The following is a 25,886-nucleotide window of genomic DNA, read 5'->3' on the forward strand; positions in this document are numbered from 1 at the left end:
GTGAGGGCATCGCACAACTATAACCACAACGAGGTGGTCCAGCCCTCCGCGGCTTGAGGTGGCCGGAGCCGGAGTTGTCGCCTGCTGTGCTGCCATTCTCTTGTTTTTTGAACTTTTTTTTCAATGTCGCCTTGTAATTTATCCATAATTAGGTGTGAAATGACATATACAGTTTTATGTCTTCGTTGTGGTTATAGTTAACGATGAAATGTACATTTCATTTATTAATTGTAAAATGACCATATTCACATATTTAATTGATTTTAAACATACTACTTGTATAATCAAACACAAAATTATGTTAGGTATTCAAATATTAATCACACTATCTCATACATTTTATTTGGAAGAAGGGAGGTAGCTTCACCAAGTCATTATGGAAGGTAATCATATCTGTTCATCCCATCTTCATCCATCGAACCAAACAAGTGATAAGTTCGCTTCATCCCATCTCATCTCTCTAGCTAACAAAAAAATAAAAAACAAGATCCAACTCATCCCACAAACCAAATAGAAAAATAGAACTAACTTATCCTAAAAAGCAGGAACGGAAGCAATCAATCTCTAGTTCATAAACCAAACGCATCCGAGGTCTAACCGGTACTGCGAGCCGCAGCAGGCACACGCAGCAGAGTGCGCTGATTCAACCAGGCAAGCCGCAGCATGCACACGCAGCAGCGCAGGCAGAGGCAAGCCGGCGGGCGATCGGTTTTAGGCTTTAAGGTGTTGTTCCGCTTTTCATAAAAAAAATTGTCTAGCTTAATTGCTATTTAATAAATGCTAACATCCTAAATCACTTTTCATGCGGGCTCTGTGAAGTTCTGTATTTATGTGAGTTATTTTGAAAGCGTCGAATAAAATAGTTAGAAACAGTATGTAAGTCTCTCGTATTCTTTTATGCATATATTTAAAATATCGATATAGCTTTTGAAATATACAGTGTATCGTAGTGATGATTTTATCTTAATTTATGAATTTAAGCCTTAACGTGTTACTTAATGCATGCATATTGAATCACATTGTCAATTTTATAACTATTACGATTTGCTAAAATAAATATACCAAATTATATACAATATTTTTTGATTGTACATGTCCTTAGTTGAAATCCTAGATTCATCGCTGATTATAGGGCAGAGCTATCGAGACCAGCACCAAGCTCTACTTCTCCAATTTGGACTTAGGTGTATCGAACGAGCACATTAAGTTATACACTTCGCGTATTTGAATTGTTGTTTCTATAATACTCTGGTCGTATCTGTGATTAGCAAGGCTTTTATTTTTGCAGATATGGCATGAACGTCGTGTTAGATTCCACCAAATAATTGGTTAATGGTCATTGCTATGGTTTTGATCTATATATCAAGATCTTATGGCTTTTCTTCTTAGTATTTTTTTGCAAATTAGTAGCTTATTGATAATTTCTATCGAGTATTCACAACATGCTTTACTCCACCCATGACTCATTTGAATTTTTTTATAGGTATTATATGTTTTATGGGACTCCCCACCGTCCATTAAATTATCTACAGATAACACATACGCATGTCATATATTTTAATGGAAGTTTTATATCGAATAATTCTTTTTATCCCCAGGCGAAACATGTGTCTAGAATACTATATTTATAAAATATGCATAGATTTATTAATAGTAAGATGGGAACCCTGTCGTTTTAAACACAACAGAAATACTGAAAGATCAAGTGGATTATTATAAATCATACTATACATGGACTCTATTTGAAAGCAAGAATCTGGGGAGGCAGTTACATGAAACTTGTGCATGAATCACTGAATGTAACTCTAATCAGATCACTTTTATCCAAACTGCATGAAACGCAGTATATACTACTCGAAGTCAGTCCTCATTGCCAAGATCAATAGCACTTGAATCTGCATGGCCAAAAAATAAACAAAAATGTAGAACACATGGAAAGAGAGAGAATGTATAGGAGTGATTGCATAGAAATAGCCAAACGATATATTTACAAATAAAAAATAATTTTTAGATAAAACTTATATATGCGGGTTTTTATTGATCTAAAGTTAAGGTTGGAAAATAATTTATAGTAGAAAAAACTCTAAAATGTACTCTAATTCTAACATTAAAAATTTAACTTTTGGCTTATAAGCAGAAGTACCAGTGAAAAGATTTGGCACTATAACGATGACATAGGAAAGATGCATGTAAATCGCACTTACCTAGTGTGTCACCGAACATCCGGAGACTGCAGCTGTTGTCGGAGCTTTGGGCACCCTGAAATCTTTATGCCGTCAAGGCAAGTGAGGCCAGCAAGGCCATCACAGTACTGGAGGTTAACACAGCTTAATGTGAGCTTCTTCAGTGATGGCAGTCTCGGTGGCTGAAGAGATAGTTTCGTGATGGTCTTAGAACAGATTGTTATGTCGCTGAGCGTTGGGTGGTCATTCAACAGTCTATAAAATACCTCATCTTTAGGAAGTGAGTCCCACAGAGACAAGGTGGTAAGTGAGGGGAGTGAACCAACCACACTCAAGTCTGGACAGTTTGTTATCTGCAGCTTCAGAAGTGATGGGAGTGTGGGAAGTTCGGACAGACCAGCACAGCTAACAATGGCTAGCTCTTCCAGGTTATGTGATGCAGGAATGGTGGTGTGCATGGCAATAGACCAAAGTGTGTCTAGCACTGGGAGATGATCCGGCTGCTGACCATGCGGCGTTGCATCTTCCTGGGTTCCATCTGCACTCAGGGTTTTCAGTTTGGGAAGGGAACCCACAGCAGTCAGGTTTGGACACCCTTTTATATCCAGTATGTTGAGTTCTGGCATGGAATCGACTGCACCTAGTTCTGGGCAATCAAATACTGATAATTGCAAGAGCGAGGGCTGAGTAGGGATACTGATGACACCACACACGGTCAATTCCAGTGTGTGCAGAGAAGAAAATCGATCCAATGGAAGAGTAGTTAGTCGCTCGCATCTTCTGATTACTAGACTTTGTAAGCATGGGAAATCTCCATCATGTACATCAAACCACTTGGACCACTGTCGCATGCTGCCAAATTCCAATGTTATCAATGACGGGAAGCAATTGCTGCCAGCAATATGGCTGCAAAACTCCCTTCCAATGTGTTCCACATAATACATCTGTCTAATCGTGAGATGCTTAAGGAAAGGCAGCTCACCAAGTGTTGGAACACATTGTTGCGATACCTTATGTGTACCGGAAATTATTACTATGTAAGTCAACTTTGAAAATGAAGCATCACCCAGCCAACTGGGGTAGCTCTGACAATTGTAACCATATATTTCCAGTTCTCTTAGGCCCTCATGTGGTCTCAAGGTCTCAAGTATTTGATTATGTGGTACTGTAACATATTTAGGTTGTTGCATGTCTTCGTACTGAAAATTTTCATATCGCCCTTCAGGAGTAGAGGTTAAGTCCAATTCCTCAGTCATGAGAAAATCTTGTTGCAGCATGTGTTCACAGTGCACTTCATTGAAGTCTAATATTAGAACCTGGATGTTCTTTTTACTCACTAATTGAGCTTGATTTGCATCTTGGACATGAGACAAATTACACAATCCTCGTATAGTCAACTGATCCTTTATCTGGTTGAGGTTCCTCAGCTCAATTAAGTTAAAACTATCACCGCATCTACAGATTTCTATGTCAGGAATAGTCTGTAGATTGGTTAGGGGATAAATTCCACTTGGTGCATTCTCAGCTCCTTGAAGATGGCGTAGTAGTTTCAGGCTACTGATGTGCCTTGGTAATGCCTCACCAAGGTTGCTACCACCTAAGCTAAGGACCCGCAGATTTTTGCAGTTCAAGAAAAGAATGTCTGGATTACTAACTTCAGAATGTTCCTCCCCAAACACAACAATGGCCCAGAGAGGGTGGGAGGGAGCTGAGAACTGAACAGATGTATGAAAATCGATTATGGACATAAACCGAGCATTTTCTGGAATTTTAACCGGTTTGTTACCTTCAAGTATGAAGAACTCATTTCCAGAAAGATGGCATGCAAGATCATGGATTAGGTCATGCATGACGACCTCATTCAAAGATAATTGAAGAAATGACCTCTCAACTAGTCCATCAAAACATTGACTCCCAATTTCGTCCCCATTGTTCCTCTCATCACCCTGTAAAATATCAAGTAACTGCCACAGCTCAATAACCTCAGATTTGTCAAGCAAATAATCTTTTGGGAATAGACAAAGGGAAAGAAAACATCGTTTTAAATGCATGGGCATGTTCTTGTAGCTCAACTCCAAGGCCGGTAACACCTCATTCTGTGCTTTATCTAAATCCCATAGATCACTTTCAATGACATCTATCCATCTCCTTTCATCGGTTTCATATCTCAACATGCTTCCCAGAGTCTTGATTGCCAGTGGTAATCTGTCACACTTCTCAACAATCTGCTTGGCAATGTCTACAAGATTACCTGGAATGACATTCTGCTGTGCTGTAACTGTTCTTTCAAACAATATCCAGCACTCATCGGGACTTAAGTGGTCCATAGTGAAGTGTGGCATTGTCTGCACCAATTTTGCTACTGCCACATTGCGAGTTGTTACTAGAACCTTACATTGTTGGGCAGCAAAGAATGGCCTGCAAAATGTTTCCCATAAATCCCCTCTTTCATTCCATACATCGTCCAGTACAAGTAGAAGTCTCTTCCCCATTATCTCCTGGGCTAACATGTCCTGAAGATCAGCCAATTCAGACAGCCCATTGCTCTCCTTGGTTATAGAAACAATAATTTTCTTTGTCAACCTCTTTGAGTCAAAATGATCAGAAACATAAACCCATACACGGACATCAAATGACTGGGACACTGTTTGGTCATTGTATACAAGCTGTGCTAGAGTTGTTTTGCCCAGACCCCCCATACCAACAATAGCCAAGACTGAGAACTGATTAGCAACATTGCTACCCTGTCTGGACATCAGCATTTGTTTCACTTTCTGCTTGTCTGACTCTCTTCCAACAATGCTCTGTTCAACCACGAAACAGCCTGTGTCACGCACGCTTTGGATACCAGGCATAATCCGGCGCTCTCCATCATTTTCTGACAGGCTAAAATACTTTTGGTAGACTTCCATTTCATCAAGTCTTTTTACAAGTTCGCCTGCTCTGACAGCCAGCTCATTTGGAACCGGGACAAATCCAACCTCAGTGCATTGTTCATCATTCACCTATATAGGCAGGAAAAAGGAAAGGCTGAAGTTTTTTTTCTCTCGACATATAGTTTATTTTTCCCTACGGTTTATTTAATACACAAAATCTCAACTAAAAACTATTTTTCTTTTTAAAAATGGAATTGCCACCTTCCATGAATCTATAAAAGAGGAAAATTAAAGCAGTAATAATATATTTATAATAGTATCCTGATGCCATTGATCGGGGAACTAAACTATTTGCCACTCTTACTAGCAGCCACTCCTCAAATGCCACTCTTATATTCTTATGATTATGATTGTTTCTAATTTTTTGCCATTACAGAGACGTGAAATATCAGTTCTACCCCTATCGTTTCATATTTCTTTCTCATGTTACTTGTTTATATGATCAGCTATCTTAAGTGTGTGAACATAATCTTTTTAAGCTTGTACGCTAAAATAATTTGCATAGTAAATAAAATAAGTATGGATGCAATTAACCCTAATAATGCTTATAAGTATGGATGCAATTAACCCTAATAATGCTTCGTGTTTAACTCATGCTCGGGCTATGGTTATTGAGAAATTAAAGTCTTATTCATTTTTTTAGTACATAATATTCAATACTTCATTTGTCAACGATTGTAACAAGAAAAGAAACATTTAATTATGTTATTCAAAAACTTTGGAAATGCAGAAATTTTCTATAAATATGATTTGAGTAAAACATTAATTATCATGATGTGAGTTGTGATGTTATTCATTACAGTTAGTCAGGTTAGACGTAAGGATATTTTAGAATTCTAGTAATCATGTCGTCTCATTAGAAACAGTGAGAGTACGTGGACCATGCAGTCAAGGAACATTATGAGAAGGAAAATATAAAATAGATGAAAGAGGTAGAGTATGTACTTTGTATGTTTCTATTGTGGCAAAAGATTGAAAACAACCGTAAGAGTGGCATTTGAGGAGTGGCTGCTGGTAAGAGTAGCAAATAGTAAAAACCCAGGTTGAACAAATGACCAAAGACCAAGGTCCTTTGCAAACTGAGTTTCCACCATAGTGGCACTTAAGAGAGCAAGATATTAGTCAAGTATTTATCTTATTTGGAAAATAAGGCTTTAACGTACGGATCGATGTATTTCAGCGAGAAGTCCACAAAGCAAAATGTATTCTAATTTAGTTACAATATTCGATTGTTTCTTTCATCCATATATAACGGAGAGAGTATATCTATCTATCGCTGAGTTGTGTATGAATTTAATTAGAGGTTAAGTAGTGATCAATGCTAACTATACCTCGGAGCGCTTGCGCTTGGAGCTGCTGGCTGCAGATCTGCCCAACCTGCAGCGGCTGACCTCGTACTCGTACTCCTCCACCACGTCCTCCGCGCCATAGGCGAGCTCCCTGAGCTCCCTGAGCCGCAGCTTGGCGGACTCCTCCCTGACGTCCCAGTGCTCCTCCGCGTCGGCAAGCGTCGCCTGGATCCTCCGCATGGTCCGCTCCAGCTTCCGCAGGTCCTCCAGCCCCTGCCAGACGACGGCCGGTGACGAGGAAGAAGCCGCCGCCGGCGCCAGCAACGACGACAGCTTGTCGAGCGCCCATTTCACAGCCATGGACGCGAACACCCCGGCGGCCATGTCGATCGGATCTGGATGGGTTTCGCTGCTCTGCAGCTATCTCTCTAGTCTCTCCTCTTACTGCTGCAATGACGCCACAACCGATTATTGCTGTGGAGGAGTACGTACGACTGCCATGCCAATCGACCTTCTTTATTAGAGGATAAGCTCCGGTCTTTATCCCCGTGTCTACCGGCTCCACGCCAAAATGTCAGCGTCATCACGGTGGCCCGGGCATATTGCGGGGCTAGCGTAGTTATAAATTTTATCTTATAGGTCTCTTATGTAGATAATTATTATTTTATAATTTTTTAATTTGAATTTAATTTTTCTAAATTATATTTTATATGAAACCCCATTTACCTATATTCTAAATTATACTTCTACCTAAACTATTTTTTATATAATATTTAATTTATATTATATACTTATAAATTATATTTATAAATGGACACTTTCTCTTAATTTTTTCAATTTTTAACCAAAATTTCAGATCTTTCCAAATTGTATTTATAGATGTACTCTTTCCTCAATATCAATTACTTTAAAAAAAATTATCCAAGATTTAGATTTCTCTAAACTTTATTAATCATGGACTCTTTTTATTATTTTTCTTTTATTTTTAATTGATCTTTTTTTCCTTATCCAATTCTAAAAAATAAAATTATCTTTCTTTGATTTTCATTGTCCGATTCAAAACAAGCCATTTTTTCTCTTATGGAAACCTAAATGATTTTTTTCTATATGCCAACTTGTAGGACATAACAGCAATGGTGGAATTCTATATACCAATTTGTTGATCGTAACAGTAATGGTCTCGTTGATCGTAACATAATTTGTTGATTGTAAGAGCAATGGTCTAGTTGATCGTAACAGCCATGTGATCTAGCCGTGTGATCTTTTCTCTTGTTTAATTGCGATTGATCTTGTTTTTCTTAACTTTCTTCAATTAATCTCATACTTTCTAGCCCGTGAAAGATAGCATGGATTTTAGATTTGGATTTCATGGAATAGAAACATCTCAGAGTTTGTATTCATGCATGGCTGGAACATCACATCTATTAACCTATTAAAGTAATAGGAAAATGAGTCTCCACGTTATCTCTAGCGGGCTAGAAATTCTTCCTAATTATATTTATAGATGGACTCTTCCCTCAATATCAATTATTTTAAAATTTTTAATCCAAAATTTGAATTTTTTAGTTGTATTTACATATGGGCTATTTTATTATTTTATTTTTAATTCTGAAATTGTATTTATAATCGGATTCTTTTTGTTACACGTGGACTTTTTTTCTTTATTTCTAATTATGCAATTGTATTTCTCATCAGATTCTTTTTCGATTAACGTGGATTTTAATCCGAGATTTAGATTTTTCTAAATTGTATTTACACATTGGCTCGTTTTTATTGTTTTTATTTTTTAATTTCGAAATTGTATTTCTAATTAGATTCTTTTTTATTAAAGATGGACTCTGAAATTGTATTTATAATGAGATTTCTTTTGTTTTTGATTAACGTGGGATTTTTGAGCTCATTAGAATGAACATGCTAGATCAAAGTCTATTAGAGATCTACCAGTGCATTATAAACAACACACTGCCACCATCATCACGCCGTTTTTGTCCGACTCCTTTTCTTTCTTTTTATCGATATCCATCTGTCCGATTTATATTCCTTTCCTTTTGTTTGTTTGACTTTTTTTCTTTTTTTCTTTGATTAATCTCAGAATTTCTAGCACGTGAGAAACAACGTGGAGCCCTCTTTTCTTATTACTTTATATATATAATAGATCATAAGTCTAAAGTTAGACCAATAATTAGTCTGAATGGTACGACCTCTGTATTTAATTATTTATCTTATTTAAAAATTTTACATTAATACACAAAATATAATTTATAATTAAAATAAATTTAATAACAAATCCAATCATAATAACTAGTACAGTGGCCCACGCAGGCTGCGCGGCTGACTTCGTTATGAAATTTCTTATATAATATCAAATATAGTTTCATATTATATTATAAAATATAAATATTAAAGTGGTAATTTAGTGTTAAACTATGACCTACCTTAGATTAAACTATTATATTTGACTTTCCACACAAATTAAATCATTGGATCCTTTTATATTATCTTAGTAACACAACAGATCTAACAATAATACTACAATAGATCAAAGTTGTATAAAATTTATAGCATAATATCTCTTCTTTCATCCGTCTTCTTCAATCACATATATTTCATATATATTACTTATTTGTAATTGTTCTTCCTAATTGTATTTATAGATAGACTCTTCCCTCAATATCAATTATTTTAAAAATTTTAATCCAAAATTTGAATTTTTTATTTGTATTTACATATGGGCTATTTTATTATTTTATTTTTAATTCTGAAATTGTATTTATAATCGGATTCTTTTTGTTACACGTGGACTTTTTTTTCTTTATTTCTAATTATGCAATTGTATTTCTCATCTGATTCTTTTTCGATTAACGTGGATTTTAATCCGAGATTTAGGTTTTTCTAAATTGTATTTACACATTGGCTCGTTTTTATTGTTTTTATTTTTTAATTTCGAAATTGTATTTCTAATTAGATTCTTTTTTATTAAAGATGGACTCTGAAATTATATTTATAATCAGATTCTTTTTGTTTTTGATTAACGTGGGATTTTCGAGCTCATTAGAATGAACATGCTAGATCAAAGTCTATTAGAGATCTATAAGTGCATTATAAACAACACACTGTCACCATCATCACGCCGTTGTTGTCCGACTCCTTTTCTTTCTTTTTATCGATATCCATCTGTCCGATTGATATTCCTTTCCTTTTGTTTGTTTGACTTTTTTTTTCTTTTTTTCTTCGATTAATCTCAGAATTTCTAGCCCGTGAGAAGCAACGTGGAGCCCCTTTTTCCTCGTTACTTTATATATATAATAGATAACCATAAGTCTAAAGTCAGACCAATAATTAGTCACAAAATAGTAATTTGTCAGTAAATTTTATATGCATGTTATTAGAGATATGAAAGCAGAAGCTAACAAGTAAATTACGATAAAAACTCTAAATCAACTCTAAATTTTAAATTCAAAGTTTAAATTCTAACTGATAAGTATAAAAAATGAGGGGCTGATAGGACCTAACACTATCGACCACTGTGTGGAATGATCAAGCCAAAATTAATGCTCCCCTACCGCACTAGTGAAGATTCTCAATCTCATGGGACAATCAATATATTGGTGTAGATAGGCACAATTAACCGTCGTATTACTTAATTTTTTTTTCCTGTGAGCCGAGAGATGAGCTTGGATAGACATAAGGAAAAGTCTATAAGAGGTTAACCCGCGGGGGAACCATTTGACGAGCCTTTCAATAAGGTAGGGACGGTTTTTTGTCTTGGGAGGACTTGGAAGGGAGGAAGGGGATATAGCATAGTTATTCTAAAGGAGGTGTGTAGAATAGTTTTGTCCATAATTTCCATGTTATGGCATTTATATCATGATACACACCATACAAATCGTTACAAAGTAAAGTGTACATTATAGAAGTAATTACAAAATAAAGTGTTTGTGTATATGTAATGACTAGTTAAGGACTTAGGTTAACTTGCTGAAATAGACTTAGTTATTTGGGTTGATATCATGGATTTATGACATATGGAGCTGTAGAATTTTTGAGAAAAGTCCCGAAAAGTTTTAGAGAAAAATTTTTTGAAAAGTTTCCGACAGGTTCTGATTTCCAACAGATAGTGCCCTTACTGCATCCATTTTTATTTCCAAGAAAAATTTTTGAATCCATTTATGATAATTTCTGAAAAAAATCACTGATGTTTTCCATTCCAAATACTGATTCGGAATCAGGAATGTTTCCAAACCGTTTTCATCCCTGCAAGGTCAGGAGCAACCTTGATCCCTATAACATACTACATAGTTAAAATTTGTGTCATAAAGGACTCGAGAAGAAACTATTAGCAAATATTTGACCTGAATAAGACATGTTTTTCAGTAATTTAGCATATATATCATGCTACTACAAATGGCTGGTTTCAGATCGCCTACAACCGAAAAACCAAAAGTTGCCTCTGTTTCAGCTGATGACTCATCACTAAATCCACAGCAAGGTAAAGGGACATTGAAAGCTTGGTGATACACATTGTAGGAGGATGCTTATTTTTTTAAAAAAACTAGTGTGATACTAACCTAGTGATCCAAGGCAAGAGTTCGGTGTATGAAAATAAATGTAAATTATAAGCTGTAAGCTTAAATTATCAAATGAAAAGGCTAGATTCCATACCTGCTTTGTTAATGTCCATCGTTTCGCCTTTCATACTGATTTTTTATTACCAGTAATCACGGTTCATTGCCACCAGTGCATACAGAAATTGGAACACAACTGCCTATACCATATATGCTGCCATTCAGCCGGCTTGCTTGCAATCAGCTGTAGTTCTGACTACTTCCATTAAGACAGCTAGAGCTGGTTATCGACAGATCACGAATGAGAAAGCTAATCAGATATGCGCGCTTGTAAAATGCAAGAGGTTAAGCTGACATGATGCAACCAAAAAAAAAAAAAGCTGTAACAAAGCGATATATATACCATGAGTAGAATGATTCGGCAGCATACAGTTCTTCAAGCTGGCTTCGAAGCGAATTAGGTAGACGAAGGTGCGGAGAGCCATTTATGTTTAGTTTCTTGAGGGAAGTGAGGCAGGCCAGTGCATCACAGTAGTGTAAATTAGGGCATCTTAACTCGAGCGATCTAAGTGCAGGCAAGCCCTGTGGCTCGAGGCATACTGACTCCAAGGTGCGAGACCAAATTGATATGTCTTCCAGTGTCCGGTGTGAATTCACCAACCTGTGAAGAATCTCTTCTTTGAACGGATCCTGGAGATGTAAGGTGGTGAGCGAGGGAAAGTGACCAAATGTAAGGAAGCTTGGGCAATTCAAAAGATAAAATGATTGGAGTGACGGAAGAGCTGGCAGTTCTTTCATTTTCTCACAGTTGGAGATATGTAGTTCGCGCAGAGTAGCTGAGGCAGGAAAAGTAACAAGATTCCTGCAATCAATCAGGGTAAACTTGCGCAAGGACAGGAAGGGAACCAGTGGAAGAGACCTCAATCCAAAGGCATCCCAGAACAGCAGGGTTTCCAAGCGCCGAAACTCACCATCCTCCACTCCGGACCACTCCGACAGTCGGTTCATATCGTGGAAACTCAAATCTCGTAGTGCGAGGAACCCTTTGAATCTTGGATCAAGGCTGCAGAACTCATGGCCAATGTGTTGTACACGCTCCATTTGCTGTATACCAAGGGATTTGAGAGAAGGTAGCTCACCGAGTGTTGGAAGGTGCTGTGATTGACAAGCCTGTAACTTCAGTTCTGTTAGCTTGGAAAAGGAAGCATTGCCCAACCAGCTGGGATAGTTTCCATGGTTCAAGTGTTGTATTCTCAGCACCTTAAGGCTTTGACAGTGTGGTCTTAGCCTTTCAATCAGCTGGCCACGGGATAGCGTAACGGCAGCTTCATTAGCGTCACCATGTTCTGTATGCTCACAACTTCTCAATTCATTGAAATCTTTATGAAGATAGAATTCATCAAAATCTAACTCTAGTATCTCAAGGTTCTTTTTACTTTGTAAATGAGCTTCATCAGCATCCATGATACTAGGTACATTACGCAGTCCACGAATGCACAAGTTCCTTAGTTTGTTCAGATTCCTCAACTCTCTTATGTCAACGAAGCAACTGCATTTCATCAGATGTATTTCAGGCAAAGTTTGCAAATTAACCAACCGTCCAATTTTGCGTAATGTATACGCTTGCATGTGCAGTGTCTGCAAGTTAAATAGCTCGGACATAGAATTAGGACGTGATAAATGTGCAGCACATTCATATCCTGATAGTGAGAGATGGCGTAGTAGTTTCATGTCACCCATGAAGTCAAGAAATGCCTCCTGAAGACTGCCCTGTAGGACGCGAAAAATTCGAAGCTTCCTACACTTCAGAAACAACTCTTCTGGATTTTTGATATCAATACCATCGACTACCATTATGATAGCTCTCAAAGATTGTGATGCATTTGATATTTCAATGCTCGTATTACATAGCGGTTTTGGCACTATGGACAGATATCGAGCACCCTGTGGGACTTCAGTTTGTTTTTCTCCGTCAAGTCTAAAGAACTCATCCCCCGCAAGAAAACACGCAAGATCATGGACAAGATCATGCATAACTTTCTGTCCATGGATATCACTTTGAAGCAATGATCTCTGAACTAATTCGTTGAAATATAAACTCCCTATCTCATCCTCGTTATAAGTTCCATCACTTTGAAGTAAACCAAGTAGCTTCCACAACCAAACTACCATGTTTTGATCGAGATAATAGTATTTTGGATACAGAGAAAGGGCAACAAAGCAACGTTTCAGGCATACCGGCATGTACTTGTAGCTCAATTCCAACAGTGGCAAAACCTCGTTCTGCGCCTGCTCCAAGTCCCACAGCTCACATTCCAGCACGTCCCTCCATTTCATTTCATTGGTTTCGAATCGCAACATGCTCCCTACAGTCTTGATTACCAGTGGCAACCCCCTGCATTTTTCAGCAACCATCTTGGCAATCTCTACCAGGTTTGCTGGACTGGTATTTTCTTGCTCAATAAATGATGCTTGCTTGAACAACGACCAGCTCTCATCCGGACTTAAGCAGTTTAGCCTGTAGAATGGCATTGTCTGCACCAGCCGTGCCACTGCCTTGTTTCGAGTGGTCACTATAATGTCACAGGACCTAGAAGCAAACATCGGTGTGATCAACAACTCCCAGCAATCGCTTCGTTCATTCCATACATCATCCAAAACAAGGAAAACCCTCTTGTCCTTTATCATGTTCGCCAGTGCCCCCTTCAGCTCACCAGATTGTATATGGTCGCAGCTATTCTGGGTTAGCGAACTTATGATCTAGCGTGTTATGTTGTTAACATCATAATAGTCTGATACACAAACCCATGCGCAGATATCAAAAGACTGGCAAACCCTTGGGTTGTTGTACACAAGCTGTGCTAGTGTTGTTTTGCCCAATCCTCCCATTCCAACAATGGCCAGAACAGACAAGCAGCCTCCAACACGGCTGCCTTCGCCACACAGCAATTTTGCGATGACATTCTCCATGTCTTGCTCTCTTCCAAGAATTCTGGGTGCAAATACAAAAGAGCTAGTCTGACGCATAGTATTTATATCAGGGGAAATCCTTCTGTCCCCATCATTCATTGACAAGCTAAAACTGTCGCAGTAGTCTTTGATTTCACTGAATCTCTGAATTATCATCCTCGTTCTGACATCCAACTCACTTGGAACTGGAACTATGTTAGAGCCAGTGCAGAAGAGCTCTTCATGTACCTTGTAACAAATAACAGAAAAATAATCAAAGAGGGCAGTTTCAGTACTGAGCCAACCTCAATGTAGCGATGCTCGTTTTGTCAGCATTGTAAAGAAAAATAAATAAATAAAGTGAAACAAGAGATTAAATTAAGTCAACCGATAGTACTCATGCAGTTTTCTTGAGGGATTTGCTCAGATCTGATTGGGACTTGCAAAGTAACTAGCTAGTAATTACTAGTCGTATTAAAAAAAAAAAGCACTACGAGACGAAGCAGAACACAGATTACTAGTAAATCACTCATTAGTTTAATTACCTCCTCGCGCTTGCGCTTGCGCTTGCCGCCGCCGCCGCCGCCGCCCTGAAGAGCGACCAGCTGAAGCCGCTCGAACGCCTCCACCTTGTGCCGGGTGACCTCGTACTCGTACTCCTCCACCACGTCCTCGGCGTCGTAGGCGAGCTCCTTGAGCTCCTCCAGCCGCAGCTTGGCGGACTCCTCGCGGATGTCCCAGTGCTGCTCCGCGTCGCGCAGCGTGGCGTGGATCCGGCGCATTGTCCGCTCCAGCCTCCGGAGGCCATCCAGCGAGTCCGGGGCAGCATGGCTCGCCGCCGCCGGCAGCAGGGAGGAGAGGTTGTCGATCGCCCATTTGACGGCCGAGGATGCGAACAGCCCGGCCATTGGCTATTCCAATTTTGCATAGGTATTTGCAGGAGCAATTGGCTGCTAGGAAGTGAACACCAAAAGTCAGTCAACTCAACTCCTCACCACATGCCGCCGTCTCAAAATATCTGCCTGTACCAGGAGGGGAACCTAAAGCCGATGGATCAAACATCTATCAAAAAGATGACTTCACCTTGACATGCTCAATCATTTCAGCAATTTTACCAACCAAGGGGTATCGCTATTTTCTATATAAAATTTGGTATCTCTTGGTAGAAAGTACCAAATTGTACGTAGAAAACAGTTGTATCTTCTTAAAGATGAAAAAAATACTCTAATCATTATAGATCTATACTTCAGCAGCTCGTTTTACCTACTACTATTATCACTTGACACATCTAGTGGTCCAAAACTTCTACATACATTTTAACGATCTATATCCTCCTCTCCTATGGTAGGCAGATGTTTTCACTTAGCAAAAACCTTTGATATGGATAGCCCACGCCCTATTGTAGCAAGATCACTAATTAGTATGCGGTTGTCGCAATGGTACATTCGTGGCTGACAACATACTAATGACTTTCGTAGTAGCTGTTTTCATAGCGGGCAACGTATTGACATTATCCATAGCAACAACATATGTTGTCTGTAGCAATACTTTTGTTTTTTCACTAATTTTATATATAGAAAATATGTGTGTACATACATGTTGGAAAATTATTGTTTCAATGTGAACAATAATAAGATGTTATAATCACATGGATTGTGAAGAGAATAGCATGTACATTATTATTTTTCTTGATGGATATTGTAGGCTTAGTAATTTATATTCTAGAAATATGTAACTATTATACCACATGCTTACATAAATAACAATACATAATATCTATATCTTTTTAATATAAAATTTAGATAGCTACTTTTATTTTTGATTTAAAAGTTAGGATGAGTGTTATATAAATGTTGTACATGATATTTTTTTTAAAAAAATAAATATATATCATGCTACTAAATAAGTTTGTTGTGTATTTACATATAAAAAGTAGATGATGGCTAAATAAGGATGGGATCTACCTACCGATAGTGTGCCGATGTGATCCAAAATCATTAACTAAATTCTAACTTATAATTAATCACTAACAGTAATATAAAATAAATATCTTGTAAATAGGAATGAGTGTTTAGGGTAGGGAATTATGTGTTGGTCCTATATTTGATAGATAAAATAAGTGAATCCTTTGATTTGTTCAAACTTGAATCGCTGCAGGCCATGGCAAAATTGATCCCGAGCCTCCAATAAAAAGCGATAAAGTGAATCGTGCATGTCCTCGAATAATAATGAATGAAACCCAATCAGTGAAAATATGTGTTTTTCATGGTCGTTTAACATGTAATGTTCCTACTATTACACCAATTCCAACTTTACAATATCTTATTGATTCTTTTGGTCAAAAATAATATTTAATTTAGTTGTTAATTATTATCTTGATATACTCAAATCAATTGAGACGATATGCATAATGTCATAGCGTTAATAGGGGTACATTACTAGTATCTTTAATTGTATTTATTCAATGCATATCTACGCTACAGGCACCAACTACAGGTCCTCATTTCTATTATCCTCAATCCTCAAATCCATCGTATCATATTCAATCTATATTGAGATCAATGGACGTGATACTATGATTGCAGGGTTCAAGCTAATCGAATAATTCGATACCTCCATCAATTGTTTCATCAAGGACTGGGTGTTGTAGCTGAATGGCTGATCATCTATCATTCTGTGTTCAAAACATCTGGTGACATGGAACGTTGGGTTGTTGGGATTCATGATGATTGCCGCTCTTATGGCAGCATCTGCACTGTCCACTTCACAAAACCTGGAACCGGACAGCGAATTTTGACAATGAGTTGCATAACAGAAGAGAGGTTCTCCAATCCGAGATCAAAATCACCATAGATATCCTTTGTTTCTCGAGCACTGAGCGTACTGTACAGATTTTCAAGTTTTCTCATAGCTCTCTGAGGAAACATGATGCCATTGCATCACAGTTAAAGGTGAGATGATGCAGGCACTGAAAATGTGTGTCATCTGCGCCAATGACCAGCTTTAAATTTTCTTCTGTCGATGCAATCTTGTCTATGGAAAGATGCAGATCAGATAGAAATGGCAAGGACCAAAGATTCTGCAGGTCCTCCTGCCGTAGTATCTTGAGCATCCACATGCTTATCTTGTACAGGTTTGAGAGAGAGGGGTTCATCCAACTTGGCAATCCAGACAACTCAGCGCTGTGAAAACGTTTCAGTTGTTGAGGAAACAATCGCAGATCTGCAAGAAACTCTGTGGGCACCCCAAAAGATCGAATGTGTAGCTCTTGGATTTTCTTCGGTTTGCACAAAGAATCAATCAAAGGTTTCTCACTCCAATGGTTGCCAGCAGCTGCAGTGACTTCAACCTGCCAATTCCGTTGGGCAGCTTCACCGAGGATTCAATATATAGGTGAACCAATTGCTTTAAGCGAACTGTCGTTGATGGCAGTTCAGTTATGGAAGTATTAGTCAAGTCCAATGTGTGCAAGCAATGCAGGTTGCCAACTTCTCTTGGAAAGTCTTGTGATACTCGTATCCCTTAGTCCCAAGTACCTCAAATGAAACATTTTCCCAAGACCAGCAATGTGTTGATTCTCCAAGTCACGGCAATGCTCCAAATCCAACACTTGCACATATAGCCATAAACAAAACAGGGAAGCAAAACAGCTTCATCTTCACATATAGGATGGGTATTCCCATCCACACTCCAATTAATAGTCCTCACTAATTTGTTTGCTGAAAGAGACAGTGTGCTAATGTGATCGAAGGGAAAACTCAAGTGCTCTTGTGCCAAAACACGACCTTTTCAAAAGGGCAGACCCTACTCTTTTATTTCAAGGGGACAGAACACCAAACCTGATTGAGAACAAACAAAACCAATTTTTGCAGCAACACGTAGCTGCATAATGGCACCGTCAATCACAATGATGTTTGCTCAAAGGGTACAATTTATCAGCAACACAATGGGTTCGTTTCAATAGCAGGAACAAATTTATGTTGTCCATAGTACAAATGTGTATTAATTAGTTCTGACCAAACTGTGATCGAGGTAAACCTCATCCCTATTTAGTCTTCACCTTTTCAACTTGAAATGCTGCACAAATCTTCTTCCAGCTCCTCATGGCAATGAGAATTGGTATCACAACCCATGAGCTGTTTGCACCAATGAAATAAGCCCAGAAGTAGAATGGACTAGCCCAGAAGTTGAATCCATCCAAGTATGCTGTAATGAAGTAGACCAGGCATCCATAGAGCTGACCAAGACAGACAGTGAATTGGAGGATATGGCTGTAGGACTTCTGAGATGAGATGGCATAGCTGCAAGCAGCAAACCTTTTGTCAGGTAGGAACAAGAAAACACAAGGCCATATTATAATATGAGTTGTCTCAGAGAAAAATCTCCTATCAACTACTCTATGGAATGCAGGATGTACATCGTTCGGCCTAGTACCAATACATCAATAGTGTTATGCACTTTTGGATGAAATTCAAGCTAACATGAATTTAATGGTACATCCTGTAATCAGGTCAAGTGAACTAAATGTGAATAGTCTGCGGATACATTTAGGCATCAAACACATACAATTCCTATAGCACCAGTACTACTTTTAGGATCCAGTCCAACCATCAATCAGGACTGATTACTTCTGTGCAAGAAAAGCTACTCCATAAAGCCCATTTTGCTGTCCATGATTAATCCCGTTTGCCAAATCCAATATGCAATGGCCATGGTCTAAAATACATTCACTTGGAGCATGTATCAGTAGCGTGGCAGAGTAAACTTTGAACGACATACATGGTACCAATTTATAGGGTGATGCTCTGGAATAACTAGGCTCACTAAATTGGCTAACAAAATCTAACTTGGAGGGCCAAAAACAGTAGAACGAAAGGTCAAACAAACATCTGAAAGTGCATTTCGCATGTATGAATACAGATGTGCAAGAAATACAGTAAAGTAAGCTGGCCATGGTGAGTGAATGCGAAGAAAGCATACACAGCAAGGAGTGATGCGGGGCCTTCCAAGACGGCTGTAATTCCTTCAACCGTAACAGTCGCGGTGTCTCTGGCGACATATCTGGAGTCACCTTTGCTATACTCTTTCCCTGAAAGGGCATTTCTTTTACCTCGAAAGTGAAAAGAACAAGAAGAAGAAGAAGAAGCGGCGATGACTTACAAACTTCATCGAAGTAAGAGGGGTTTTGGTTGGCGAAGAATTTGGGCGCGAAGACGAAGGTCCCCTCGATGATGATGTGGGTGAGGCCGGTGAAGGCCCACCAGCACATCAGCCATCGGTCGGTCTTGGATAGCCTGCCACCTCCACATCTTGCTGCAAGGTAGAAGAAGCATCCTTACTCTGGAGAGAGCTCTAGAGTTTGCGGAACGAGGAGCTAAGGGGTGGACGCAATGCAGTGCCTGCCTACCGGAGACGAGCCAGACGGCGAGGACGACGAAGAGGGAGGCGCCGAGGTAGGGCACGAGGATTTCCCCCTGGGACAGCCGCAGAGGCACGAATCCAGGGAGGCGAAGCTCCGGCGGCGCGTAAGGGTGGGGGTGCCCCATTCCTTCCGATCTGGAGGGAGGAGAAGAAGAAAAAGAAGAAGAGCAAAAGTCACAAGTCAGATCCCATCTTCTCTCCATATTTGGATTCGCTGAGTTGACTGCCATCCATGGGTATGGGGCGCGACCACGACGGGCATGGGGCACGACTACGACGGCTTGGAGATGATGGGCCATGTTTAGGGTTGACCCAGAATTCCTTCGCCGCCCCGGCTCAGGAAACCAAACCAAGGCTAACTCATCCCCCGCCCCCGACCCCAAAAACACTGCACACAGGGAGAGAAAAGCGAGCGCCCACCGTCGCCGGAGAGGAGGGCGAGGACGTCCGCAGCCGCGCCGCCGCCCCTCTGCTGCTGCTCTGCACCGTGAGAGAGAGAGAGGAAGAGAGTGAGACCGAGAGAGAGAGGGGTAGGTTTGGGAGGATAACTGTGATGATTTGGATTTTGTTTTGACTTGACTGCCATCCCATGGGTACCCATGTGGTACGACACTGCGACCACGAGTCCACGACGGCTTGGGGATGGATCACGATTCTATGCAAGCAAAGACATCGTGTCACTGATAGGTGGTCTAGTATACTAGGCTAGTGACAAAGGTATCATGTTCTTGACCGTAGAGAATCTCGTTCCTTGGAGATGGACATTGCTAGGGAAATTCAACTATTCTCACCAGTTTGTAACGCCGGATGATGTTAATTTTCTAGCCGGTCTCAATATATAGTTTACTGATATAGTTTACTGATATAGTTATTAAGACGGTAAACTAGGTAACCAAGCCGGATAAGTTTTATAGGGATAAAACTCCTCTCTCATCTCATAAAACTCCTTCATTTAACGACTCTGCTAAGTCAGTAATTTTGCTGATGTGGTACCCTATTTAATGTGCATGACACCATCTATAAAACATACATTTAGACTGACCTTAGAGGTTTAGGTAAACTCCCTCGTATTTTAATTTGTGCCGTCATTAATTTTATTTTTGTCACGCATTTAACTATTTGTATTGTTCGAAAAATCTATACAAATGTGTATAGTTATAATTAAAATATATTTAGTAATAAAATTCAATCACAGCAAAATAAATGATAATGATCGCATAAGTTTCTTTTAATAAGATGAATGATCGAACGCATGCTATAAACTCAACATCGTCATCTATTAAAATACTAAAAGTGGATATTTAGCCATTTGTGTTACTAAAAAAATATTGCGTCCTTATGTCATTATCCTTATTTTATTGTGATTTGTATTGTTATTACAAGTACTTTAAGCACAACTTCTTTTTTCATATTTACCAGTTTTTTAATAAGATATATGGTTAAAGCATATGACAAAAAAGTTAAATTGTGTCAAACATTAAACATTAGGAGAGAGAGTATTTGCCATGGTTAGATATGACAACTCTCCCAATACATTTTTTTATATTTGTTCTTACATATTCTTTCACTAGATAGAGAAATGTTTTTAATTTTTGGCACTTCCATTGACCCGATTCTGAGCATGCATCAATGCCATATCATCCACTCATCCTCTTCCACCATCAGGGGCGTCCTTGGGTCTATGCGCACTGGGCGACTTAATAGGACCCCAAGATTTACGAACTATACTAAAGTATATATTATAGTTTTGGGCTTTTTTAATTAGAAATCAGCCTAAGTTGTCTTGTGTACTACGTATATATAACGGGTTAAGTCTTGAAGATTTTATTCCACAACAAAATAAAGGCCTGGTTAAAATTCTAATTTCTTTTAAAGAGACATGAGTGTTTTTCCAATGCAATCATTGCATACAGAATTTTATTGACCATTCCGGTGAGTATTGGATCGACAGAGGGAGCTTTCCTAAATTGAAGCTATTGAAGACCTACTTGTGAAAACTACAATGACACAAGATAGACTTAATGCATTGGCATTAATAGCACTTGAGAGTGGTATACCGGAGAAGATTGATTATGAATATAGCATTGAAGATTTTATTTCAAAGAATGTTAAAAGAATATCGCTTTTCAAGTGCTATACGACAGGTATAATTTTTTGTTATGTTGCTATACTTTGTGATATAAGTAATATATTGATTGATATTTGTCATTAGTTTTTTATTGGTACTAGATATTTTCACAGGACGCCGCAGCCAGACTGAATTGTCGCCTTCAATTTGGCTAGCAAATGCTGAATTTTACACACAAGTTAATTCCCAGTGCTTCGTTTAGTTTATAGTTGGATTTTCTTGGCATCTTTCATGTTTGGCTGTCAAGACCACGATCAACTAACACGGGGGGCCATGATTCTGCAGATCGATTCCTCCTGCTTGTGGACATTCATCATCTTGGTACGTTCAGTGAACCACAGGTATCGAGGAAAACAAGATGCTGAGCCCGTGCGTCTCCATTCGTTCAGCGAGCCACAGGCAGGGTCATTCCCCCCAGCATTACCGAGGAGTGGGAGCAGCTCATCGTCATCTTCACCAGCGCCGTTACTTGTAGGGCGGCGGCTGCTGCAAAGCATAAGATGTTGCCGTCTCCGGTGAAGCCGCGCGCTGGACGAGATAGAAGACCAGCAGAATTCTGGAAGCTCCCAGCCCAGGGAAAAGAAGCAGCGGGCACCGGCAATGGCAGCAGCAACACAACTCCACCAGTGCCCAGCGGTCCAGCCTTCCTTGGAGATCAACAAGGCATTAATTGCTGCTATTTGGACCCACCTTCAGCAGATGCTCAGGCGCCTCTAAGCCCACTGCAGCCACTTAGCTCGCGGCCATCGCAAATGTAGATAGATAATGCTGCTACTGCCCCATGTGCAGGGACAGGGTACCTCTAACCACATATCTGCACACCGTCTATCAAATTAATATAGATACATAGATTGGTCACTGTTACAGTACAGACATTAGAGTATCTCCAAGAGATTGCCAAAATTTGGTTTCTAAAATTACTGTATTGAGAGTTATTCTATAAAAATTTTCTCCCTAAATCTCCTTCAAGTTCAAGAGTATTCATATATTTGAATTTCTAAAATTAGTTAGTTTATCTAGGGGTGAGGCAGGTAGTTGGTTAAGCTGTTTTTTATCTATTTCGTGCGTGCGAGATCAGCCAGGACGACGCAAGATCGGCCACGATGTCCTTTTTTCGGTGAACAGAATCAGCCACGGCGGCGTCTTGGCCCGCCCATCTTCTCTCTTGCTGTGAACGACGCCCTGGACGAATCTGGTAGGAGGCGGCGCCCTCAGTTGAGGTGATGCCTAGATGAAGGGACGAAGGAACTCGCAGGCGGAGGTGGCCGTCGATGAAGACGACGAAGGACGTGCACGGGCAGAGGCAAAGAAAGAAATACCGCGCAGGCAAGATGGAAAAAGTGCGCGCGTAGCGACGGAAAAAGTGCGCGATGCCAGTAATTGGGAATACCAAAACGAACTCCAGATCTAACATATTTTTGGGTCAGTATTAGAAGCAATGTAAAATTGGGAGTAGTTATTGGGCACTCTTGAAGATTGATTTTTAGACTAATTTTACAAAATATGTTTTGGGGCAAATATTGAGGACTCTTGGAGATGCTCTAATAAGAACAAACAACACAATGTAACAAAGGTTTAGGCCTTTGGGGTCCCCTACTTCTCCCCTCAAACTACTTCTTCCTCGGAGGGAAAGGAAGCAATTGCAACTACAACTTAACAGGCTAAAGCAGATCACAAATGAATAGATATGTGTTGCCAGCTGACTGAGAACAGAATTGGGTTTCCTTGTAGCAGTAGATTTCAGCGAGGAGTCCGAACCTCCAATGGGCACAACATTGGAGACGTAGCGCTGGTGCTGGTGCCGCTCCTCAGTTGTTCTGATGCTGCTAACAACCTCAGCTCCAGTTGCTGTAGTTGATGGACCACATGAGACATCCTTGGTCGCACCCAAGGAACATCCCGGGAGCATGAGAAAACATGGTCGACAACTTTCTCGATGACGCCTACATCTAGTAAGTCCTAAGGACGCACACAGTGCACCGACGTGGCGAGGAGCTATAGCTCGCTACGTCGCCACCTGCTCGCCACATATGCATGGACTATGCCCTGGGGAAGCTCCATGTACCCTGCAGAGGGCACGACAACAAGGACATTGGACGACATGACGCCATATGAAGCTTGGTGCAGCCGACCATATAAATGTGCACTACTTCCGCACATTTGGATGCGTGGTGTATGTGAAGAATGTGAAGCCGCACCTGTCAAAGTTGGAGGACCATAGTAGTCCCACGGTGTAGCTAGGGTATGAAGAAGGTGTAGCACCAAAATTTGAAAAAATTACTTATTGGATTCGGTTAAGTAAAGGCACAATCAGCTGATGGAAATCTTATTCGGAAGAGTCCGAATTTAAGAAGGAATCGTGAAGACCAAGTCATGACAGATTAATTTTATCTATTAATTAGAGTCGGTTTAGGAATTTTGTTTTATATCTAGAGTTAGAGTTCGATTGGGACTTGTTATTTCCTTTTGTCTATTAGAAATCGTGTGCCGTATTCGATATGGCTTACTATCCACTCGAGGGTATAAATATGTATACCCAGGGTCATTATAAATCATCTACATCTACATAATATAGATCAATTACTCTCAACGCATCACCACCCTCGTCACTGAGGTTTCATCACAGGCAAAATGTGGCACCTAACGCGGGGCTGCATCATCTCGATCTCTGACGAAGGGGTAAGTCCTACATTCCACCGGCTACGGTAATCGTATCGACTAGATCAGAACTATCTCAGTTCGGTCCAATCTTCGGATCTACTTGCACGGTTGCTAGTTATCGCATCAGTTCCAACTTAGGTTACTTTCGTATCTTGAGTTGATTTGGTCAACCACTTCAGGTGATCTACGTTGGTTTGATATTTGCTATTTGACATATTCAATCTAATATTGTCTCGGATCGGTCCGATCTATTAGATTGTGTTTATGAAATAGTTTATATCAGGTCGATATACTTGCTAACTGTTTTATCGGAGTACCAGCCAATAAGTTATCAGTCATCAGCTCATTAGCTTGATAATAATCTAGATCTGTTTAGTATCTATCCTAACATTGCTAGGTGTAATTCTGAACTGTCTCGGTTTGATCAAATCTTCTATGATTATTCCTAGTAAGCTAGACTAGATCTTTTATAGATATTGGTCAGTTATCGGTTGGTTATAGCCGATGACCCTTGCCGATCTACATCCTCATTTTATTTATATTAGTAGAGTAGCCGATTGTATTACTGCATTACTTCTACACCAATCGGCTTTGTTATTAGATTAGTAGTTATTTATGTTACATCAGCTTATGAGAATTGCATGCTAGTTGGTGTTGGCCGATCATAACACATGATTCATTGATTATTTAATTATTATTCAAGTTTACTAGCCGATTGTTCAGCCTATCGGCTAAACGCTGCTACATCAACATCCTATCGGCTGGATTTTTTGTTACCTATCGACTCGATAGCCGAGCGGTCGGTTTTATTCTTCATCTTGTCAGTTGCATGATTAAACTGATTGGCACACTCGTACTTCTTAAGAATTTAGGTTCTGCAGTGGAGCGATATAATAAAGACTCTCAGGCCTTCTTGTATAACACGTCATCGATCATTTTTTTACGTCAACAGAAAGAAGTAAGGCATACAAGGTGTTTGATCCCATGTCGAAATGCGTTAACGTTAGCAGGGACGTGGCGTTTTATGAAGAGGCGAAGTGGGATTGGGAGTCAACCACCACCGGCGACAAGAAGCCCGAGCAAGGTGATATCTTCACTGTCTCATACACTTTCCACCCTGCTTTAGACAATGAACAGTACTCAGGAACGGGCACCAAAGTGCATGTGTCGCCGGATCCTCACACGCCTAGCGCCAGAAGTTTGATAATTGTCTAATAAGACTAATGGTTAAACTTATATCAAAAATCAAGAACATCATTTATTAAGGTGGTAAGAGAGGAAGGGACCTCAGGAGGATCCGACAGGCCACCACCATATCCATTGAACATCCAAAATAGAGTTTGATGGACAACTACGTCACCTGAGAGCTCATTAGTTTGGTGTGGTCGAGGAAGAGGTGGGGGAATCAGATCTAACCTGCCCGGGAGCTCAATGTCACAAACCAAACATAAATCTGGATCGTCAGATCCACCTTTATCCATCTAACCAAATATAAAATTGGACCGTCATATCCAATCAACCAAACAAAAAACTGAATCACCATATCCGGCTAAATCCGGGCCGCCATATTTCATTCTACCTTGACCGCCAACCAAACGCATCCTAAATAGTTGGGTTACTGTCATAGCGTCACTGGTTGATACGTAAATGTAGGTAGAAAAGTATATATGAGAAACGTTGTGATTGGTTAAAATAAGAATATAGATAGAAAATTACTAAAAATTTAAATGCTATAAATTGCTGTACAGGTGCGA

At 39.6% G+C, this 25,886-nt stretch overlaps 2 protein-coding genes and 1 pseudogene across 4 annotated transcripts; all 3 read right to left on the reverse strand.

Annotated features, from left to right (window-relative positions):
• Nucleotides 1-1,617: 1,617 nt before the first annotated feature.
• On the reverse strand, nt 1,618-11,183 carry LOC102718314 (putative disease resistance RPP13-like protein 1). Of its 2 annotated transcripts, XM_040528803.1 has the most exons (4): nt 11,071-11,183; nt 6,451-6,855; nt 2,205-5,188; nt 1,618-1,895 (listed from the first exon to the last, which is right to left on the reverse strand). In XM_040528803.1, the coding sequence occupies exons 2-3, from the start codon at nt 6,790-6,792 to the stop codon at nt 2,213-2,215; spliced, it is 3,318 nt and encodes a 1,105-aa protein (XP_040384737.1). In that variant the 5' UTR covers nt 6,793-6,855; nt 11,071-11,183; the 3' UTR covers nt 1,618-1,895; nt 2,205-2,212. The 2 variants fall into 2 exon arrangements, with proteins under 2 accessions (XP_040384737.1, XP_006663461.1); XM_006663398.3 differs by lacking the exon at nt 11,071-11,183 and having other exon boundaries at nt 6,451-7,089.
• On the reverse strand, nt 11,170-14,830 carry LOC102716819 (annotated as a pseudogene).
• Nucleotides 14,831-17,862: 3,032 nt separating this feature from the next.
• Nucleotides 17,863-19,798, reverse strand: LOC102718878 (probable 3-beta-hydroxysteroid-Delta(8),Delta(7)-isomerase). 2 transcript variants are annotated; one of them, XM_006663399.3, is made up of 5 exons: nt 19,764-19,798; nt 19,330-19,478; nt 19,083-19,235; nt 18,903-19,011; nt 17,863-18,223 (listed from the first exon to the last, which is right to left on the reverse strand). In XM_006663399.3, the coding sequence occupies exons 2-5, from the start codon at nt 19,466-19,468 to the stop codon at nt 17,968-17,970; spliced, it is 657 nt and encodes a 218-aa protein (XP_006663462.2). In that variant the 5' UTR covers nt 19,469-19,478; nt 19,764-19,798; the 3' UTR covers nt 17,863-17,967. The 2 variants fall into 2 exon arrangements, with proteins under 2 accessions (XP_006663462.2, XP_040384805.1); XM_040528871.1 differs by lacking the exon at nt 19,764-19,798 and having other exon boundaries at nt 19,330-19,574.
• Nucleotides 19,799-25,886: the final 6,088 nt, after the last annotated feature.

The sequence above is a fragment of the Oryza brachyantha genome, chromosome 11, assembly GCF_000231095.2.
Source record: "Oryza brachyantha chromosome 11, ObraRS2, whole genome shotgun sequence".
In the NCBI taxonomy this organism is placed as follows: domain Eukaryota; kingdom Viridiplantae; phylum Streptophyta; class Magnoliopsida; order Poales; family Poaceae; genus Oryza; species Oryza brachyantha.